General features: G+C 45.3%; 1 protein-coding gene across 3 annotated transcripts in view; it reads left to right on the top strand.

Moving 5' to 3' along the window:
* The window catches only part of St3gal5 (ST3 beta-galactoside alpha-2,3-sialyltransferase 5), a 55,347-nt gene that overhangs the window by 27,834 nt on the left and 5,204 nt on the right, over positions 1–22,309 (top strand). For all 3 annotated transcript variants that reach the window (XM_028762314.1, XM_028762313.1, XM_028762315.1), the window contains 5 exons: positions 3,740–3,863; positions 6,169–6,280; positions 15,302–15,642; positions 19,636–19,822; positions 21,178–21,336. In XM_028762314.1, the coding sequence (XP_028618147.1) occupies positions 3,742–3,863; positions 6,169–6,280; positions 15,302–15,642; positions 19,636–19,822; positions 21,178–21,336 (921 nt within the window). In that variant the 5' untranslated portion in view covers positions 3,740–3,741. The remainder of the gene's footprint in view (positions 1–3,739; positions 3,864–6,168; positions 6,281–15,301; positions 15,643–19,635; positions 19,823–21,177; positions 21,337–22,309) is intronic.

Below are 22,309 nucleotides of genomic sequence, written 5' to 3'. Positions count from 1 at the left end.
AGGTAACACTATGTTCAATTTTCTGAGATATCGCCATACTGCCTTCCATAGTGGTTGTACCAGTTTACAATCCCATTTTTTTTTTTTTTAAGAGGAAAAGAGCCAGGCAGTGGTGGCGCACACCTTTAGTCCCAGCACTTGGGAGGCAGAAGCAGGCAGATTTCTGAGTTCGAGCCAGCCTGGTCTACAGAGTGAGTTCCAGGACAGCCAGGGATACACAGAGAAACCCTGTCTTGAAAAACCTTTAAAAAAAAAAAAAAAAAGGAAAAGAAAAAAAAAAAGAGCAAAACCATAATCTGGACAAGACAAAACCAATCTCCAACAGTACAAACAACTCAGTGCTCAGTATCTGGGATTCATTCACAATCCTCTGGGATTTCCCAGGGGCCTGGGTCACTTCTGTAGCCCTGTCCTCAGCATCATACACAGTCTGCCTTCTAGGTCCCAGCTGGCTCCATTTCATGGCAGCTGCTGTTTCTGGTGGCTATCATAGCACCAGCATCTCTCCTGGGCTCTCTTCAGCTCCAGCCCTGCCACACAGTGCTAAGCCTCAGCTATTCTCCATGGCTACTTCATACCTTTAAAACCAGTTCCACCTGGGTGACTCATATTACAAAGTTTGGCTGCTAGCACAAGGAATGTTCTTATATGTAAATTCATAGAGATAAAGCTTTTATACCATAAAAACAAAAATTGTTTTTAAATTCTGTCTTTCATAAACATTGGTTTATATGACTTTGTTTTCAGGACAGAAATTGTTATACAAAAATCTACCCTAATACAAAATCTTACAGACCCTGTACCTTCCTTTAATCAACATGGTGGTGGTGAAGTCACATGACATTCATCCTCTACATCCCTAACAGAGATGGTTGCCAGCCATGTGGCTGCCTCTTTCCAGATGGGGGACAGCAGCTAAGAAGGTGTGGCAAACCACATGTTGCTTATATCCCAAAATGGCATCATGCCACATGGTACCTTTAAGATTACCTATGCATAGATTTTTAACTATCAATACTATAGTACAAGTTTTAAGTTACTTTTTTTTCTTTTCAGAGGTTTTACACTATACCCAATAAAGTTATAAACTGTGAAGTACAAAAAGTTCATGTAAACCAATAGTCTAATTCTTTTGGCCATTCTGATTTGCTTTCTTTTATCACAGCATCAGGCGGATTCCCCCTTACTCTGACGTAGAGACTTTAAAAGCATGCCTGGGTCTGAAAAAAGGAAAACCATAACCCAATTCCAGAGCCAGCTTTTCAATAAATAAGAACAACATAAAACAACTTTAATATTATCCATACCCAAAAGACATTTGAATCCTCGATAAACTGAACCTAGTGGCCAGAAATCTCATAGATTAAATTCTGAGCCCTGACCATAAAAGCAGCCATGGTAGTAGTGGTGGCTGGTGGCTGGCTGCAGCAGAAACAGCAAAAATATAACCAAGAAAACAGAACAAGGAAGGTTACAAACTCGACGAACAGTCAGAAGCAAAATGTGGTAGCCACCATACATTTATACATTTATTCAACTGAGCAAGACCCATTTCTGTCTTCAGCTCCGTGTTTGCAACAAAACTTACAGACACGCCAGAAAACATAGACCCATCCACACATGCAAAACAGACAGACACAACAAACAGATAAAACTTTCCAACAACAAAAGACAAAGCTTTCCAGCCAACCAGAGCCAGCCAGACAGGCAGTGTCTCACTATTTGCCCTAGAGAGAAGAATAATTGGGATCCCAATGAACCTCCTGCACATCCCAGATATAGATCACACATAACAGAACAGACTATGGCTCAAAACCAGAAGGCCTTCAGATGCTCGAAGCTTTTCTCAACATGGCAGTTGCATGCCATAGTTCATAAAACTGAAGGCAACTTTAAAACCTTGGAACATCAAGGCATATGCTTCCTGAGGCAGCCCCTCAGTTCTGCAGTTCCAGACCAAAGGTCTGGCTTTTGAGTGGGTAGTCTGAATCTCACTGGAGCCTCCAGAAAATGTTAATCTGGTTGCGAATAAGACTGTTACCATAACTTGTGAGCCAAATTTGAAGCAAGCTTTAATTACTGGCCAAGATGATGGACTCTGGCCGGGACCATTCTGAGGTTCCCCGAAAATGGCAGCAAGTCACATTTTTTTCCCAGTGGCTTATAAAGACAGAACCCATAAAGCTATGTATTTTCCACCAGGTCCAATCAGGAGCAAACGTATATCTTGACATACTTCCTGCCTGCATACCTCCTGCCTGTGTCCAATCAGGGACAAGCATATATCCTTTTGTACTTCCTGCCTACATGTTTTCTATCTGTGTGATCAAGCACATCAGGTGCAGTTGAATCAATCAAACTCGTTTGGGGAAGTGAAAACGTGGCTTTTTATCATACATGGGTAACACCCTCCAGCATTGCAGAAAGCATCTTGTCCTTGGACAAGTGGGTTGACAGGTTAGAGGCATTTTTGTTTTATGGATCTTTGAGGCATAGTAGTTAAAACTTCAAACATAACTTAGCTCTCCATTGGTGTTGTCAGAGATGTACTAGATATCCTCCTGTGTGGTCCCAAGCGGCTCGTTTCTGCACTTCAGTCAGCAGGACCGAGCAGAAAGGAGAAGAGGGACTGTGCTAAGGCACGAGGGTAGGGGGGGCAGTGGGGGAAGCACCCTGGGAGTTGCAAGTAGGAATTCTGCTCCTATTTCATTGGCTAGAACTTAAGCACGGGGCATAACCAGTTCCAAGAAAATCTGGGAAGTGAACTCTCTGTCTTAGCAGGCCATGTTTCCAACTTAAACTCTGGGGAGAAGTGGGTGTTGGGGAGGAGGGGTAGGGAGAAGAACAACTTCTTTCATATTTTCTCATGGGATAATACTCATGTACAGAGATGAATGGTGTGCTGGCAATGTGACTGGTGCTAAAGTACTCACATGTGTGAGACATTGGTTCAGCCTCCAGCACTGCAGAAAAAGAAAGGGAAAAGGGAAGTATATTCACAGACATATATCTAAAGGAAATATTTCTTTTTAAATTGCCATTATCTCTTTTTATTTGTCTCTCTTGATGTGACACTTGTGTTTAATGTAACTTTAAAAAAATCTTTCCATGGTTTTTAAAACCATAAACATCACATGTACAGTAAGAGGAATAAGCAGCACTCACCTGTTCCCAGCTTCGGTCATCATTGTCCTCGGCATGTTCCCTGTGGCCTTCAGTTTCCCCTCTTCGTGTTTATTGTTTTGCCAAGTAGCTCTCTCATCTATAAACATTTCTGGTTTTAAAATCTTATTCTTATTTACTTATTGTGTGTGTGTGTGTCTGTGTGTCTGTGTGTGTGTGTGTGAGAGAGAGAGAGAGAGAGAGAAGAGAGAGAAGAGAGAGATCCTCAGATCCATGGCTATTAGAGAAAAACACTTGGCATTTCTCCTCCTGCCTCAGCCTCTTGGGTGTTGGGATGATAGGCATGTACCAGCGCCCCTCCTCTTCCCCATAATTCCTGGCACTCATTGCTATGCTATCTGGTTTTATCCTCTGAAGAATGTTAAGTCTCATACAGTATGTGACCCTACAACACGGGGTCAGCATAATTCCCTTCTGTTTCATTCAAGTTGCTGTATTGGGAATCCATCCCTTTTCTCACCGAGGAGTACTCCGGGCACAGCTGTATCACTTTAGTTTTGTAAAAGTATAATCCACCTAACAATTCTTTCTTCCCTCATTTCCTCTCTCTTCCCAGCAATGCCAAGTGATTTCACCTCTGCAAAGCTGAGAAGTGATTGCTCAAGGACCTCCCTGCAATGGTACACCCAAACCCAGCACAAGATGAGAAGACCCAGCTTGTTATTAAAAGACGTCCTCAAGTAAGCACAACCCCCAGGCCCTAAGACTGACTCCTCTAGGTCAACAGCATCTAGATCAACGATATCAGTGAGGTTGCCACCTGATGTTAGAAGAAAATGCTGGGTCCAAGAAGCAGGTTGCACCACAGCTGAGTTGAAGACTCAGTATGTAGATGAGTGACTTTATCCTCTGCTTGTATTTGGTAGATGGGTTTGTGGGAGCACCATTCCCAGCAGCTGGTCCGTCTCTGAGCTTGGCTGCCTGAGAGCAACTTACAGTTCTGCATGCCACTGCTTACCAAAAGAGGCGTTCTTAACTATTATGAGCTCATGTAAACTGGTGAACTAAAGTCCCCTTAAGACACCTGAATACCACTAAATATTGAACACTGGAGAAGACAGAGGTGCTTAAGCCAGGTGACTCTTACATTCCAGCACCTAGGAAAATTAGCAGAGGAAGAACTTGGCGGGTTTCTTTGGTACCAGCCAAACCAATTTCCTTCCTTCCTTCCTTCCTTCCTTCCTTCCTTCCTTCCTTCCTTTTCTTTTTCTTTTCCTTCTCTCTCTCTTTTTCCTTTTCCTTCCCTTTTTTTTTTTTTTTTTCTTTCTTCTTTCTCTTTTTGTCTTTGTCTCCTTTTTTAAATTAATATACTCTGTGTGTGTGTGTGTGTGTGTGTTTTCACATGCAGCTGTATGCTTTTAAAGGTCAGAGGACAAATTCGTAGAGTCAGTTCTCTCTGCCTACCTTCATGTGATTTATGGGGATCAAACTCAGATTTCCAGGCTTGGTGGCAAGAGCCTTTCCCCACTGAGCCATCTTATCAACCTTATTTTTGAAAAATCTATTTGTATTCTTGTATCATGTATGTGAGTGTACATGCATGCACCTGTTCACACATGTGTGTGTGTACATTCACAGCAAACATAAGCCATGGAATGCACTTGGGTATCAGAGGATAACCCAAGGGAGTCAGTTCTATAGTGTGCATCCCAGGGGTCAAACTCAAGTCACTAGACTTGGTGGATGGTGTTTTCAACCCTTTGAACCATTTCCATAGCCTCCAGTTTGAAAATTCTTTAAAAGTCTTTAGATAAAAAATATGTAAATTCAAGCTTGGCATTGTGGCTCATGCCTGTGGTTCCATCACTCAAGAGATTGGGGAGGACCTCAAGGCCAACCCAGGTTGCATATTAACTTTGAAGCCAGCCTGGGGATGCATAAGTATCTGTTTCAAAAGGCAGAGAGAGAAAAAGGGGGTGGACAAGGAGAGATGGAAGTTAGTCTTACGCCTCACTTCATGGACGTTTATGTGAATAACTATTTGTATCCCATCCAGTCCCAGTCAGCTGGTGGTTACTGAGGTTTACAACACACCTAGCACTGCATCAGGTGCCTAATATAGGGCCTCAGACCAGACAGACCTAGGTCACCTAGGTCAGACCTGTGCTGAGTGGTGTGTGTGTGTAACAGACCATGCTAGGAAGTACAGCGAAGAGAGACATGTACTGCAGATGTGGGAATGTCTTAATACCCTCTGATTTAAAAAAACAAGACATCAAACTGAGGAATTCAGCTCCGTGGGCCACACCTAGAATACAAGAAGCCCTGGAGTTGATCTTCATTCATAAACTAGGTGTGGTACTGTGTACCTGCTACCTTAGCACTTAGGAGGTGGAGGCAGGAGATTCAGAGGCTCCAGATCTTCAGCTGCATGATGATTTTGAGATCTGAGATACATTAGACTCTGTCTCAGAAGGGGGTGACAGGGGGTGCTGGGAGATGAAGCCAGAAAACCTCCACTGTATCTTCATCTTTCTCTGAGATTGAGTACATGGTCAGGTAAAGAGTCTATGAAAATGGCTTGGCCAAGTCAGGAGAGAACAAATATCCAAACAAAGAATGTATCTTATACATATACAAGATACAGGTAACATTAGTTCTCCAGAGCAAACTGTGGCAGTGTAGGCAGGTTCTGTATCTAATCAGGAATCATCTAATCAGGAAATGATACCTTCCTTTCACTGTGTGGTGACCTTAGAGCAGCGGTTCTCAACCTTCCTAATGGTGCGACCCTTTGATACAGTTCCTAATGTTGCGGTGTCTCCCAGCCACAAAGTTATTTTGTTACTGTTTCATAACTATTTCCTGCTGTTAGGAATCATAATGTGAGTATCTGATATGCAGGATATTGTTACATGACCCCCATAGGTTGAGAATTGCTGCCTGAGATCCTGCCTTTATTTCTTTTGAATTAGGATTGTACTTGGTGTCTATTTTTCTCTGTGTATCACGTAATGCATTGCTGTACGTGACTCCCCCACACAGGTGCGTGGTGGTTGTGCTCGGAGTCTGGCTCCTGTACATCCTCAAGATGAATTACACTGCTGAAGAATGTGACTTGAAAAGAGTGTATTATGTGGACCCTGCCCAGATAAAGGTGAGCTAGTGTGTGTGGTTTCAATCCAGACATTTCCAAGCACAACCCCATCTCTGCTGTATGACATAGAAATGCTCATGAAAACCTGAAGAAGACGTGTTCTAGTTTCATATCTGTTTCTGTGCTAAAATTCTCTGACCAAAAGCAACTTGGGTGGGGGTGAGGGGAGCTTTATTTTAATGTACAGGGTGCATCCCATCATTGAGGGAAGTTAAGACAGAAACTCTAAGGTAGATCTGCTTGCTATTCCATGCAGAATTTCCATCTATCCAGAGAACTCACACACAGCCAAGGAGTGTATCATAAACCGTGCAGGAGCACTGCCTGCTGGCCTGCACAGGCTCATATTCAATCAACTTTCTTATATATCCCAGGACCAGGACCCCTGCCCAGGGAATAGTACTGCCCACAGTAGGCTGGGCCCTCTAACATCAAGTGGCAATCAATATAGTCCCCCACAGATATGCTCATAGGCTAATCTGAGCAGTTCCTTAGTTGCGATTTCCTTCTCAGGTGACTCTAGGCTATGTCCAGTTGATAGTTAAAGCTAGCTAGGACAAAGGAAAAACCAGTCTTAGCACTCTGAAAACAGAGACCACTTTCATGCCCACCATCTGACCCTTCCAATCTGCAGAATTATTTTCCACCTACTAGTGGGCTCTCCCAGATGCATATTGAGGCACCTTCCATGGAGTTTATCATGACGCTGCCCCATCATTCTTCTAAAGCAGCTGATGAAAAAGTTCTGTTGATGCGGTGAATCATTCCTGGGCTTCAGTTCTTGGCCAGCAGAGTAAAGAGCCACGTGAGGCAAGAGGGAAATCCAGTTCAACACAACTCCATAGCCAGTGTTGAATCAAACTTTAAGAGGCTGACACTAGGCAGTTTATTTTAGGCATTTTTAAGTACAGAACAATTTGGAAAAGAAGTTTCTGTGTAACACAATCTCGTGTGCACAAGGAGGCCTAATTATTTTGAAACTCTTCTCAAAGTATATGTCACTTCTTCCATGAAGATGGATTCTAAAGATAGGCCAGATGTGTTATCTTACGGGTCATGGGAGGTTATGTTGTGGTCTTGAAGAGGACATCTGGGCTATTAGCCACCTCTGGTCCTGGCTGAAAGAGCTTGAGGGAGGCCCTGGCCTTACAGACAGCTCAGGGATCTCCTAGGCTATGAGCTACCTCCGTTCCCAGCCTTCTGGGTAGAAACAGGTTATGCATCTTTTCTGTTCAGAGACAACACTGCGTGTTCAATGTTCCCGGTTTCTCTAGTGCTCACCTGTGAGCACCGAGACAGGTTTTACTTTTCAGGATCTTTACATAGTATTCAAAGTTTTCCTTTCAGTTTCTGTTGATGTTTGTAAGTCAGATACACACTAAGTACAGATTTCACTTGTATGTTGAGTAGTTAAATTAGTAGTGTTCAGCCCAAAGTAAACGAAGAGATGACCTAAAACAAGATGCCGTGGTGGGAGTGAGTTCCAATAGGAACAGACTTGTTACCTGGACTGTGGCTCATTGTATCACTGTCCTTCCTCAAGCCAGCATCGTGTCTGTCTAGACAGTAGCCTGCTGGTTTGACCTGCTTGCCCACATCCACGTCTAGCTGAAGTCTGTAGCTAGCATAGCCAGCCTCATTCAGTGCTTGTGTATGGCAGGAATCATGCTGCAAGTGTCCCACACTGTCAACGAGCCCTCAAGATTGCCCTGAGGATGTAGCACATCATCTTCCCTGACCCACAGCTGAGATGACTGGAGGTTGGACATGAAGCAATCAGGCCAGGGTCCTGACCACTCTGTAATCCCAACACTTAGGAGACAGAGGCAGGAAGATTGCCCCAAGTTACAGGCCTTGTCTCACCAAACCAAACCAAACTCAATCAAATCCAATGGTACTGAATCCACTGGGCCCAAGTTTTCTCAACGGTGTATATCTGTAGATGCTTCCTTTCTTGTTTGATTTGGATTTACTCATATCTACTTTTAGGCTGTGTATGCTTCAGATGCTTCTGGTTTTTATGGTTCAGATAGATAAGCAAGCCACTGAGCAGCTTGACCCTGTTTAGTCGTGGGGTTTTGCTTTCCTGCTATCCCTCTGTCCTCTGATGCTTGCTGCCTTCTCTTGTTTTATCAAGATCCACGTCTGCTTGAGAGAGAGCCACATTTGTCCAGTGTCCTATGCTTGGAACTCCCTCCTCTGCAAGCCTGCCTGGCCTTGCAGACACCCCCTGAAGCCTGTTCAATTCCATGACTTTCCATAGCACTCTTGGACCAGCATTGTTGACATCCTGTCTGTGTTCTGTCTCCCGAGAAAGGCCTAAAATAATGGCATTTAGTGTGGCTTACTGAATCACTGTGGATTCTTCTGTCTCATTCTTTGCTGAGCTTCCCCACTTTCTCATGCATCTTATTTTCCCGTCCTTTTAATTACATGTACCAGGACTGTCTGCCTGCCTGCCTGCCTGCCTGCCTGCCTGCCTGCCTGCTGCCTGCCTGCTGCCTGCCAGTTGATGACTCTGGAGTCTGTATAGTGGAGGAGAGAATGAGTGTCTTACACGAGGCTGAACATGGTGCTCGGCATAGGGTGGATGAGTTTTCATAGTGTCTTACCATGCAGAGTCCCCCCCAGCAGAAGTAGAAGCTGGCCACCTGCATTCCTTATTTCCCACAAAACTACAATAAGAGACTGAGATTGGTCTACTTGTCTTTTTAGAGGTCAAACAACTCCCCCCACCCCCTCTGTGTGTGTGTGTGTGTGTGTGTGTGTGTGTGTGTGTATTTGTGTGCACACACCACCACACCTGATTTTCCCCATGGGTCTTCAGGTTTGTGCAGAAGTATTTTTAACACAGCCATTTCCCCATAGCTATTGCTCTGTTTTTGAGGTGGTTTTTTTTTTTAATTTAATGTATATAAGGTTTTGGTTTTGTTGTTTTGTTTTGGATTTTGGGTTTTCAGGAAAAGATTTCTCTGTCCTGGAACTTGCATGATAGACCAGTTGGCCTCATACTCAAAGGTCTACCTGCCTCTGCCTCCTGATTGCTGGGATTAAAGGCTTGTGCCACCACACTCAGCTTGTGTATAGATGTTTTACCTGCCTGTATGTCTGTATATCATAAGTGTGCAGTGCCCACAGAGGCCAGAAAAGGTCATTGGATCCCCTAGAATTGGAATTATAGATGGTTGTGCACCTCCAGGTAGATGCTGGGAATCAAACCCAGGTACTCTGGAAGAGCAGCCAGTGCTGTTAACTACGGATCCATTGCCCCAGCTCAATGATTACTGTAGCTATTGCTCTTTAACGTTCTTCAGGGCAGTACTGACTTGATAAAGACCAAAAAGACAGTCAAGACTACATTTCTGAGGTGCCATAGAGAGGGTGGGAACACTTACATTGCCTGAAAGATCTGCTTTGGGGAAATGATTGGCCCTGCCTAGGTGACCTGAGTGACAGACAAGTGTATTGGACTAGCAGCCAGACTGTAGGAGGAAAGGCTTGAGATCTCCTGCCGTTTGCCACACTCTCTCTCATATTAATTCATGTGAGTATATTACCAGTCTGTCTGAACTGTAAATTATTTGTGAGTGGAGTTGAGTTCATACAATTCCTGAGAGCCTGAGTAAAGGCCTGAATGCCAAACTGGCTCTTAGGAGTTCCCTCCTCTCGCCTGTTATCTGTTTATGTTTTGTCTTTGCCTCAGGCATGCCCTGTGATTGCACAGTAGAATTTCTAAAAACAGAACCTGCTGAGTCACCTTCCCCTTAAGACTTTTGGTCTCTCATTACCTTTGGGAGCACATGGAGACCTCTTCCTCCACTTGTGGAACTGTATGGCCCCATCTGGCTTCCTTTTGCCCCACATCATCTAGCACTACCCCATAGGGTGGGTGCACTGGGTGGAGCCACTCTCTCTTGTTCCCTCTCAACTTATTTCTTTCTAACCCCTTTATTGAGATGTAATTCACACATCATAAAATTCACTGTTTAAAGCATGTGGTGCACAGTCTTCCATGTATTTATGGAGCTGCACTGCATGGAGCTGTGTATATAGAGGCTTTTCATCATCCCCAAAGAAACTCCAGTTCTATTAGCAGTCACTCCCTGCCCCAGGCAACCACGAATCCCTTTCTGCCTCCCAGGCCGTTGCCTGTTTCCTGTAAATACAGCCCACTGTCTTCTGTTGTTGGCTTTTTGCACTTGTATAATGCATTCCTCTTTCCAGCTGAAAACTAACACTGGAACTCGACATAATGACTCAGTGCTGTTCCCAGCACCAAGAGAATGAGGCAGTGATTGGGGCCAGTGTGCACTGTGTAGCAAGACCCTGTTTCTAAAACTAAGCAACAACAAAACCCTCAGGGATGAATCCCGGAGAACGTTTGCTACAGCTCTCCACTGTGGAAGGGAAGCTGGAGACTGTTATGTGCGCATAATCCCTGAGAGCCATCGAGAACCATGGTAGAGAACCGGAGGCAAGGTGCCCTGTGTTCTATTACTTGAGACATTTTTAAAGGCGGGTTCTTGTGTGGCTCAGGCTCACCTTAAACACTCAGTAGCAATCTCTTAACATCTTTTTTTCAAACATTTCCTTTACATATGTGTGTCTGTGGGTGAATACATGCTGCAGCATACACATAGCGGTCTTAGGACAACTTACAGGAGTTGGTTCTTCCACCATGTGGGTTCCAGAGGGACGGTGGAGCACGTTACCTACTCAGCCATCTCACTGCGCCCACCCTTCTGAAAAGAAACAAAACAGCAGCAACATCAGAAACAGTTTTCACCCTTATACACTGCCCCACTTTTCAGAAAGGTCTTGGCAAGATGTCCCCCTCTCCTGTGTGCAGCTTCTCATGGAAGCCCTGGGGTGGGGCCCAGCAGGAAAAGACGTGGAAAAGGAGGCAGATGGGAGGTCCTTAAAGCTACAGCAGGCAGCACACTAGTTTGTTATCTCTTGTACACTGTGAGCTGGGATTGCAGATGTGCGCTACACATCTGGCTTTACATGTGGGTGGATTTGAATGATTGTACATGTGTAGTCTCAGAACAGTTAGCTTCACTGGTGTATCTATCCAGCGTCTGGAAGCATGAATGGCACCCTGTCCTGTCCTATCAGATACTAGTGTTTGTAGTTGCACTGAGTCCAGCTGCAGTTCATTCCGCAGGGAGGGAGAACAGCTGCCAAGTTGTGAAATTTATGATTTTTCTTAATTTAAAAATGTCCATTAACATGCCAGTTATTAACAAGACCAATGGTAGTCTCTGAAGGGAGGCTTAGACATTGAAAGTGTGTCTGAGATGCAAAATTGTACTTCAAAGATATTTGAAGAGAAACTGCCATATTGTGTCAATTTAGGCTTGGTCTGAGTGGTGGCAGCAGCAATTTGAACACCCTTCCTTCAGAGAGCTTAAGAGCACAGATCACCCTGGGGACACCATTCTGGGGAGCATAGTTAATCAGGGGTCCAACTCCTCAGTGTTCCAGCGCTGTGGTCCCCCATTTACCATGCTCACAGTGAGCAGACTGGCCCTGCAGAGCTGGTCCTTGAGTGGCAGCAGCAACCGCACACATCCCTGCTGTCCTTGGTACCACCCCACTTTCTACAGACCACCCCAAAACGTGTCAGAGGTTAAAAAAACAGACCACAGCTCCACCCCCCGACCCCCATCCAGCATCCACTGTCTGTTACGTAGATCTGAAGCTGCCTGCCCTTCCGTCTGACAGTTGATGGATATGAAATCACACAGTTCGATTTAATCCTTCAGAGCACTCCCTGAGTCACACCATTCTCAGCGTCAGTCAGTTTGGGGCATTCTGTCACACCAGTCAGTTCCCACAGAGCCTTATCCTCAACTGATTCCACACAGAGCCCACATCCTCTGCAGCAGTGAGGGTTCACTGTGGCGTCCGCCCCTTGAGTATTATCCTTAAATCCTGGCTGCTTGTAATCACCTGTAAGGCTGAGAGCTTTGCTCTCACTTGTGGCAGCCACTAGGCAAAGGGAGGAGGAGACCAGTGTGCAGTCACAGATGTGAAAACTAGTGTTTCTATAGGAACAGGTCTCCAGATACCAGGCAGTATGGCTGAGTTAGGCTCTTTCCCGTATTTAGTTAACCCAAAGTTCTTTGACCTAAATTCTTTCCTCTCCTGAAACTATAAAGTCAGCAGGTAATGAGGATAGGGCCTCATGTGGACTCAAAAGTCTACCAGTTACTTGTATTTCTAAGAAACGTGCCCTCCAAAGCCAGGAATGGCAGTTTTGCTGAGGAAATCACCTTGCCCTTAACTCCCTTCAGTGAATTTTCATGTTGAGCTGTCCCATAGTAAATTGTCACTTCCGTGACAGCTGGACCTTCAAGATGTCTTTATTCTTCATTGTCAGTGGCCTGCAGCTCAACCTGGGGGACTTTGAAGAGCTAAAGCCGTTATTTCCACCCCTAGATTTGACACAGTATCTTGTTTCTTATAAGAGGAACATCAGCTCTCTGGATCCCAGAGCCGCCAGGATGGCGCCTCCCAGTCAGCCCTCCTCCACTTGGTTGCCTTGTTCCGGAATGCCTACTTCCTCTAAGCACCCCACTTCCTTAAAGTGAAAAGTGAACTGTCCCACCATTGGGTTTTTTGGTTTTGGGGTTTTTTTTTGGGGGGGGGGCGTGAACCCCATGTAGGGAAAAGAGGAGAGGCTCTGAAGTCCACTCTAGTTAGAAGAAATTACCCCTGTGATTTCAGGCACCTTCAGAGCTCAGCACATCTTTAAATGAGTGGAAACGAATGAGGAGGGCCTTGCAGTAGTTTTACAATGCCATTTAGCTGTGCTTGTTTGCTTACTCAGATCTCCAGCCCCAGCCGTGAAACAGGCAGGGTTGCTGCAGAGGGTGACGGCTGAGCCTTGGGCTCTGCTCACAGTATAGTAGATTAAATTTGAAGCCCGAAACTGAATGCTTTTCCAGGACAAGGAATGGAATGAAATTTCACTCCTCTCCAAAGGAAACTTCTGAAGAAAAGACTTGGCAGCACAGGAGAGCTGCACGCATCCTCCCAGCTTGCTTCCAGCCCCCTTCCCTGGGTCTTTCGGCACTTTGACATGTTCCTTTGGATCCTAGGTGATGTGTGAAAGCATGTGCTGGCCGTATATTCTAGGGGTGAATTGGGCCTTAGGGGCTCCAAAAATGGCTGTCTATGACCACCAGACCTGGAGACTATAGAGATGAATGAAGACAGTAGCAGGACCCTTCTGTTTGTCCCCCACCCCCAGTTTGGGATGAGGCCCATGAGGGGCGGAGCCTCACCTGCTTAGTGTTTGTGAGGACTCAAGTTCCTTTCTTGGCTTTCCTCCTGACACCTCAGGAAGATGCCAGTCCTTATGTGAACTGTTGATCTGTGGAGTGTTTCGTTCCTTACCCACAGGCGCAGAAGCTGCTGTTTCAGGCCTTGGCACAAAAGCAGTCCTGCTCAGTGATTCATTCTCCTGGGTGTGCCACCTTGAAACCACAAAGTTTTATTGGTGACCTTATCTTCGGGTGTCACAGGAGGTGTGAGGCTGTGATAACATCAGTCGGTTTCCCTTTACCAAAAGGAAGTTAATCCCCAAGTGCACACACACTGCCCTTTGCAGGCACTAAATAACTTTTCAAGGGTACACTTGAAAAATAGTTTTAAAGGTTTTCTACTGAGATGAGGGAAATATTTCTGTCAAAAACATATTTTGTGAAAATCAGCTAATGGCTGATCAGGTGGCTTCCTGTGTAAAAAGCACCTGCTGCCGAGACCAACAACCAGTTCCTCCCTTAGCCCCACACGGAAGGAGAAAACTGCCTCAGATACCCTACACACACATACACAGAATCAAGCGTGATAAAAAAATTAGAGTAAAAGTAATAAGACTCTGAGGAAAACAGCTGAGGTAATGTTTAAAACTACAACGGTAAGAATCTTCATGATACACTGACAGGTTTGAAGACAAGATACAGTCCTAAAAATAGGTCTCCTGGTTCGCACAGGAGCCTGTGCCACACATCCACACGGACTTGCGTGCACACAAGAGGCAGCTGCACAGGAGTAGCTATGTGAGGCTGTCAGACACAAAATGGGAATCACAAAGCAGGAGCAGCGCGTGAGAAGTCTTCTGACCGGGCCTCGGCAACTGGCCTTGCACATAGGAGGACCAGCTCTGGGCAAGTACACAGGAACCAGCAAGTTCTGTGTGGTCAGGACACTTGTTCTCTGATAACACTGAAGGCACAAAACTGATTAACCCTGTTGAGAAACAAGACTATTTACTACCCTGCTGGTTGGAAAACATGAAGCTCTTTATTATTATCACAGTAAAAAAAAAAAAAAAAATCAAATGAAAAAAAAAACCCATATAACAAAATTTACCATCTTAGCTAGTCCTGTGGGCCAAAACAGAGCATTGCCACATGCCAAGCAAACATACTACTAAGCCATGTGTGTGCGTGCATGTGTGCGTGCAGACTATAACACAGTATGGATGTCAGACCACTTTTGGTGGTCTTTCGGTATTCAGCCCTCTCCTCCTATCCTGGGGGTCCCAGAGATTAAACTCAGGTCAGCAGCAGGCATCTTTACCTATGAGCCATCTTGCAGGCTCTCCAGAATCTTTGAAAACCACCGTTTATGTGCCTTTAGGCACATTCCTTATCTCTGTCTCCTCAGTCCCTGGTCCCACCATTGTCCTGTGCGTTTTCTGTAAATCTGACCACTTTGCATACTACAGGTAAGTGCAGCCAGCTAACTGAGGGCCCATCTTCTGGTGACAGTTTGTCTCAGTGGCATAGTGAAAGTAATAGCCTTGTAGAGTTTCTGTTGTCATAGATGTGGCCCTCTGGTTCCTTCCTGTTCCTGAGCAAAACACTAACCCTAAAAGGTAAACGTTCTGTATTGCCAGATGCTAATCATCAAGGGAGTGACTCCAGGCATCACAGGACTGAATGTCTGGACAGTGTGAAATTCTAATGTTGGAGAGGTTTTAAAGCCTGTATTGGTCCTCCCTTCCAGAGAGCTCAGAGATATGCTCAGAAAGTCTTACAGAAGGAATGTCGGCCCATGCACGCAAAGAATACTATGGCTCGGGTATTTGGGGACGGATACAGCATCAACTTGGAGCCTTTTGTGCAGAAGGGCCCCATGGCCAGTGAGGAGCTCAAGTACGACCCGCCTTTTGGATTCCGGATGTTCTCCAGTAAAGTCCAGAGCCTGTTGGATATGCTGCCTGAGCATGACTTTCCTCAACACTTGAGAGCCAAGCACTGCAAGCGCTGTGTGGTTATTGGGAACGGGGGCATCCTTCGTGGACTAAAGCTGGGCCACGCCCTCAACCAGTTCGATGTGGTCATAAGGTATCTGCGCTCAAAACCAGCCTTTCTCCTCTAGAATTTAGTCTTGTACTCTGGGATAGTACAGCTCCAGGGACAGAGAGAAACAGTGGGAGCTCTTCAGCACCCCCACTTCAACTCTTGGGGTTATTGAAACAAAATCACAAATGGCCAGGTGTTCAAACTGTGTATTGGTTATCCAAGATTCAAGGCATATACTGTGGGCTGCCATCACTTGCCAGGCCTTGCAGACGAAGGAGGTTTTGAAAGATGGGGGCACTTGGTAAACAGTACTGTTAGGCAGGGGCTGTAGGCTGATGCAAGGCGGGAGGGCAATGGGGGACACCTGGCCCTGGGAACAGAGTTTAGGGATAGTGAGCTCTGGGAGGATAGATAGTCTCCAGGGCAGTTAGAACTCAGCACAGGCAATAAACAGCCACCCTAGAGTTCAGTGACTTTCCTGACTCTTCAAAGGGGGTTTTGCTTGTTTGCATACTTGTTTGGTTTGGGGGCTTGTTTTTTTTGGGGGGAGGGTGTTTGTTTGGTTTTGGTTTTCTAGGATGAGACCTCTCTGCCTAGGGTTAAAGGCATGTGCTCCCACACAGTGCCTAAAAGTTATTTTTCTAGATTAGGTGTATAGTTGAATGGTATATTGCTTGCTTATAATACACAGGGTCCTGAATTTAGTAATAGCACAGGAAAGAAAAGCTTTTCCAATTATAAATGTAAAATATACCCATTATTAGGAAGAACATAACGGCTATTCATAGCACAAGTAACCAGCCACTGCTGATTGCTGTGCTGCTCCTCACACTTCCTCTGGCCGTGTGCTTGCATCTGTGTTTCTGTCTCCCTCTAAAGATTGATTTTGTTTTTTATTTGTATAATCCGTGTGTGTGCATATGCATGGGGGTGCCTGTGGAGGCCAGAGAGGACATCAGAATCTCCTGAGAGAAGTTACAGACTGTTGTGAGCCACCCAGTATGGCTGTTAGAAACCAAATCATGCCCTCCAGAAGGGCAGCCAGCACTCCTCGCCACCAGGGCATCTCTCTGTCCCTCCATTCCTGTTGTTATAAAATATTTTAACTTACATTTATGATTAGTTTCTTAGGTCATAAGTATCTCAGAGCTCCTTTAGAAGAAAATAATTTTTTGGTGACTCTTTTGCCAGACATTAGACGATTTATGTCTCTTTATTTTTTATTATGAAACTTACTTTGCATATTTTTATGCTCGTATCTTTTTATCCAGCTCTGATTGGTTCCTTAGACAAGTTATTTAAAATAGAATTGGTTTCTTCAAGGCCTATTTTCCCAACCCTGGGTTGCAGTGCAGTAAATTAGCCACAAGATCTGGGCCCTAATTCAGTCTGTCCTGCAGAGACACATGGGCAGATGGAAGAGGAGAATGGAGCAGCGCCTAGGGACGAAGGTGTGACATATATGGTTGGGGGTGACACACAGACAGTGGAAGCAGTGACAAGACTGAATCTGGGGGGAGCATATTGAAAACTAATTGACAGCCCCTTTTAATGGTTTGAAAACTAATGTCAAGTGATAGAAAGATTTCTACTCCAGAGGCCTCAGGTCTTAGCGGAACCACTAACAGAAGCCGAGAAGTGACAAAACCCATGCCAGCCATTTTGATCCCCAAAGTGAGGATGTTCACATGGGACCTTTGTGATTTGGGCCAACCACTCCATGTTGCCTCAGTTTCCTCGTCGGTAATCCAGAAGCCATAGGGTTTGTCCGCTGTGGAGACCAGATGATTGTAAAAGCGCAGTGAGTGACAGGACGGTGTTCAGTGCTCTGTAAATGCTACCGCTACTTAGGGAGAGGGCATGGGAAGTAGCGGGCTGGGGCGAGGTGCAGTGGGTAAAAGGCCTTTGTAGGAAAGGTTGAGTATTCAAAGGGGCAAGGAAAAGAAACCAGGAGGAAGCAGAAGGGAGCCACAGATGACTGGGAGCAGAACAGAGTGGGCCAGGTCTCACAGGGGTCAGTGGTGTGTAACAGCTGCCACCTGTTCTGGCTTTTGTTACCTGGAAGTGTTAAGTGCTTTCCTCTCAGATATAACCCCAGTGGTTGATGTCATGAGTGTCTGGTATCACGGAAGACACAAAGATCTCAGTCCCTAACTGATTAAATACAAGGTCTGAAGACTTCGAGAACCTTGTACCTGGGCTCATTTGAACAAATTAATGCCTGTGTGCAAGTAGCACTGTGCAAGACAGGGCCCGGAGCCCCTCACCCATCCAGTGGTTCATGGCTAGGCTGTGGGAAGGAAGTAGGTTAGAACCGATACAGATGGGGCAGACCTCCAGGACTGATGGCTAGAGGGGACTCATATCAAGCTGGCTTAGAAGGACAGCAGTGTGTCTCTTCTCAGAGAGGAGTCACACAGGGATGGCTGAATGAAGAACCCTACCTGGTGTTCAGGGACAGGGCTAAGGCAGCTGGGAAGGACCAGAAATGAGGCTTGATGTCCTGGGGTGGCGGGACTGGGCATAAGGGCTTCAAGGGCAGGGAGACTCCCGTGCACCAGGGGCGGTGATGGGTGCATCAAGCCTAGTAAGAAAGAGAAAGGTTAAGAAGCATCTTCATTTTCATAATTCCATGGTGATAGTACAGATGTTTCCCGTTTACCTTCTCCTAAACGCCCTGGTTGAGCACACCTGGCTGAGCTTATTTTCCCTGTATCATCTAGACAGATGCTCCTTAGCGATCCCGGAGGCTTCCACTGCACACCCAGCGCACACTTTGATCAAAAGGTTCACGAGGGGCAAGGGAAGTAGCTCAGTGCATAGGTGCTTGTGGGACTGGAGCTCAGCCCTGCCGTGCCCAGGTGAATGCCAAGGAGACATTGCCAGCCCAGCTGTAAATACCACGCTCTATAATTCCAGACTCAGAAGGCAGAGGCAAGGGATCTCCTGGGCAGGCTGGCTGGCTAAAGTAGTCATACCGGTGAGCTCTGGCTTCAACTGAGAGACCTGTTGCAGTGATTAAGGTGGAGAGCCATTGAGGAGGACTTCCCATGTCAACCCATTCGTACATGTAAGGGAAGGTGAGGAGTGGGGATGCGTTGCCTCCACCTAGCCTACTGAGCATCCATTTCCCCTCATGGTCCACATGGCTGCCACCCCGTAGCATCATAAAAAGGTATCACACCATACAGGTCACCAGCCCAGGAAAAATCAAAATCCAAAGTTCAATTGGGTTTCTGTCAAGTGCTCCTGGCTTTGAACCATCATAAAGTTGAAAGATTTTAAGTCGGTCCACTGACAGTCCATCTGTACTGTTACTCTCTGCTGACCCATTTTGGAAAGTTGCAAATAGCAAGCCCTGAGAACATGAGCATGCCTTTCCTTAGAACAAGGACACGACGCTCAGGATCAGAGAGTGTGTGTGTACAAACCATGCCCGTCGGTTTCGAAACAGAAGAAAACAGTCTGGCCCAGTGACATGTTTTGCTATTTAGTTGACCTATTCAGTAGCTTGTTTTAGTAACCAAGGGATTAGGTGTTTAAGATCTGGAAGAGGAAGTAGCCGTGAGACAGAAAATTTAGACACAATTGTGCAGCAGACACTTTTATGAGATTTCAGAAGACCATTAACTAGCTGGGCACAGTGGTGCGTCTCCGTAACCCCAAGTACTCGGGAAACTTTGGAATTCTGTCAAGAACTCTTAATTGTCAAAGCAAACAGGAGATTTTGAAAGAAAGTAATATCCAGGAAAGCCCCAAATGTTATATGTTTGGATTAGCTTCAAACACCAGGACATGGCAGAACTGCTGACATTGACAGTCTAGGGCCATATGCTGGTGTTCCTCCGGGGACAGCAGGCTGGGTGCAGCCAGGACCCTGAAGGACAGTGTTGTGAAGTGCACCAAGGCCACTGGGAGGGAAGCCTGCTCCAACAGTGTCCTGATGCATGGAGGACATGGCATAGGATGTTGGGATGTCTCGTGGTGTGGCGGGGTGGTTAATGGCCTCCTTTGACAATTGTTCCCTTTGACCAGGTTAAACAGTGCACCAGTTGAGGGTTATTCTGAACACGTTGGAAATAAAACTACTATAAGGATGACTTATCCGGAGGGGGCTCCACTGTCGGATGTTGACTACTACGCCAATGACTTGTTCGTTACTGTTTTATTTAAGAGTGTTGATTTCAAGTGGCTTCAAGCAATGGTAAAAAATGAAAGCCTGGTAAGAACCCAGATTCCTCGGGCAGTCAAACATTGGTAAAAAGTTAGAGCATCTTGGATTGCAATTATGGACATTTATTTTTAAATAGACAGTAGAATTCGTGCTTTTGTGTTGTCTTTCAAATTATACTCTCCCTCTTTGTAGAAACCCTTCAGAACTCTTGCTGCAAATTGCTTCCAGACCTGGTTAAGAATTGGTTCATGGAACTGAAAATGCAGCTCAGTTGTAGAGTGCTTGCCTGGCGTGCGGAAGGCCTGAGCAGGAGAATGAGCTCTGGGCCGTCCTCAGCTGCATAGAGTTTGAGGCCAGCCTGAGCTACATGTGATCCTGTCTTAGAAACAAAGAAATAAATTGAAATCAGGAGAGACTTCTAAATGAAAATGATGGTCATTCCTGAAAGGGAGTGTGAACTTTAGGACCACACTCTGTATTCTGAGGTTAGTTCCCTCGTTCTCCAAGAGAGACTCGATGGCTTGCAGTTACTTCAAGAAGAGAGGATGAAGGGGAAATATTATATATATATATATATATATATAAATATATATATATATATTTCATCCCAAAGATGCTATGGTCACAATCCTGTCATTGGGGTAAATCCAAAGCCTTCTAGAAAGACGGAGGAGAGCCTTTCACTTGGTCGGATTCCTGTTGGTCTTTCCAGTAATCAAATAACTTTACTTTGTAGTTCTATCCGTTAAAGTGAAATAATTTTCAGAGCTCAGTTATCAAACTGATGGCAAATATCTATCTCTAAAACTAAGAGAATAGGGCCAGAAAACTAAAATAGGCATTGTTTTAAATTAGGTCCATACTATGTGGTGGAGCCATTTCTAGCTCCAGAGCCTGATTCTCTGCAGATTATTGTGATCTGGATTTTCTATTGCATAGAATTCTGATGGGAAAATGAATTAACCTACACCCTGTTGCTAAGCAACTTCATGAGAGTTGGAAATAAAGTCAGTGGAAAGTGGATGCGTGTTGAGGACCCATCCAGCAAGGCACAGCACTCAGTACCCTTAAATCCAGCCAGTTCATTGTCCTTCCCTGGGAACATAGTGGCTCTAGATTGTAAAAGACACACCCTCGGGTCATCCCTGGGGAATGTCTTCCTCAAGCAAACAAGCTGGTTCTATCATTTCTATGCAGGTCTGTGCCACCTTTGTAAATTACAGGTTTCAGGGTTACATTTTTGGGTTGAAGTACTGGATTTGCATGCATTTAGATGATGATACTCTAGGGTTTGGGGTACAAAGCCTGTGACCTTGGCATAATTAGCAGTGAATCCCTTATCACCCCTGTTGACAGGATAACATTACTAACCCTCCTAATGGTTGCTTGTACTCTTTCCTCAGCCATTTTGGGTTCGTCTCTTCTTTTGGAAGCAGGTGGCAGAAAAAATCCCACTCCAGCCAAAGAAGTTCAGGATTTTGAACCCAGTTATCATCAAAGAAACTGCCTTCGACATCCTTCAGTACCCAGAGCCTCATTCAAGACTCTGGGGTCCTGATAAGGTATTTTTGTTGCTACTCGGTTACGAGGAAACTTGTTCAAGTTTTCTGTGGACTCGTCTGTACCCCTAGAGCAGCGTCTCTCAACCTGTGGGTTGCAGCCCTTTTAGGGATCAAATGACCCTTTCACAGGGGTTACCTATCAGACATCCTGCATGTCGGATACTTACATTATGATTCATAACAGTAGCAAAACTACAGTTATGAAGTAGCAACAAGAATAATTTTATAATTGGGGGGTCACCACAACATAAGGAACTGTATTAAAGGGTTTCAGCATTAGGAAGGTTGAGAACCACTGCTCTGGAAGCATCACCAGTAGGGAGCTACTTACTGACCAGTGTCCATGTGTGGTTATCAATACATCCCTTGTTGCCAGGGCTCTTCGTGGTTGAATTAGCCTTCTTCCTGGTGTACTCTTTAGGAGAGTGACACATCACTGAGAGGTTACTTAAGATATCTTTGCCCCACAGCCACACTAAGGGGAACACTGTTAATCTAAAAGGTTTCTGTATGTTTTGCCTCTACAAGATAGTAAGAATTGGTACTTACCATCACTTCACGGATGATAATAAATAAAGTCAGCCCTCTAAGACAGTGCTTTTCAGACTGGCCCCATCTCAGACATTCAGACTTTTTGGTCAGTGTTGTGGTCTATATGTGGGGATTTTCAAAATTACCTAGATGTTTTACTTTGCAGCCTAATTTGAAAATCTTTTTGTTCTAGGTTGTCCATTAAGGATGGTGTTAACCTGAAATTAGCATATGTCACCCGAAGGGGGTGGTGTGGAGAATCCTTTTCTTACTTATAGCTTGGTAGTGAGGCCCATGTCTTTAAAAACTTTTAAAGACCTGTATAGAAATCCTTTTTATGAGACAGGGTTTCTCTGTATAGTCCTGGCTGTCCTGGAACTTACTTTGTAGAGCAGGCTAGCCTCAAATTCATGTAGATCCACCTGCCTCTGCCTCTGCCTCT

Source organism: Grammomys surdaster, unplaced genomic scaffold (genome assembly GCF_004785775.1).
Source record: "Grammomys surdaster isolate TR1022 unplaced genomic scaffold, NIH_TR_1.0 133, whole genome shotgun sequence".
Taxonomy (NCBI): domain Eukaryota; kingdom Metazoa; phylum Chordata; class Mammalia; order Rodentia; family Muridae; genus Grammomys; species Grammomys surdaster.
This window is presented reverse-complemented; position numbering and strand designations above follow the sequence as displayed.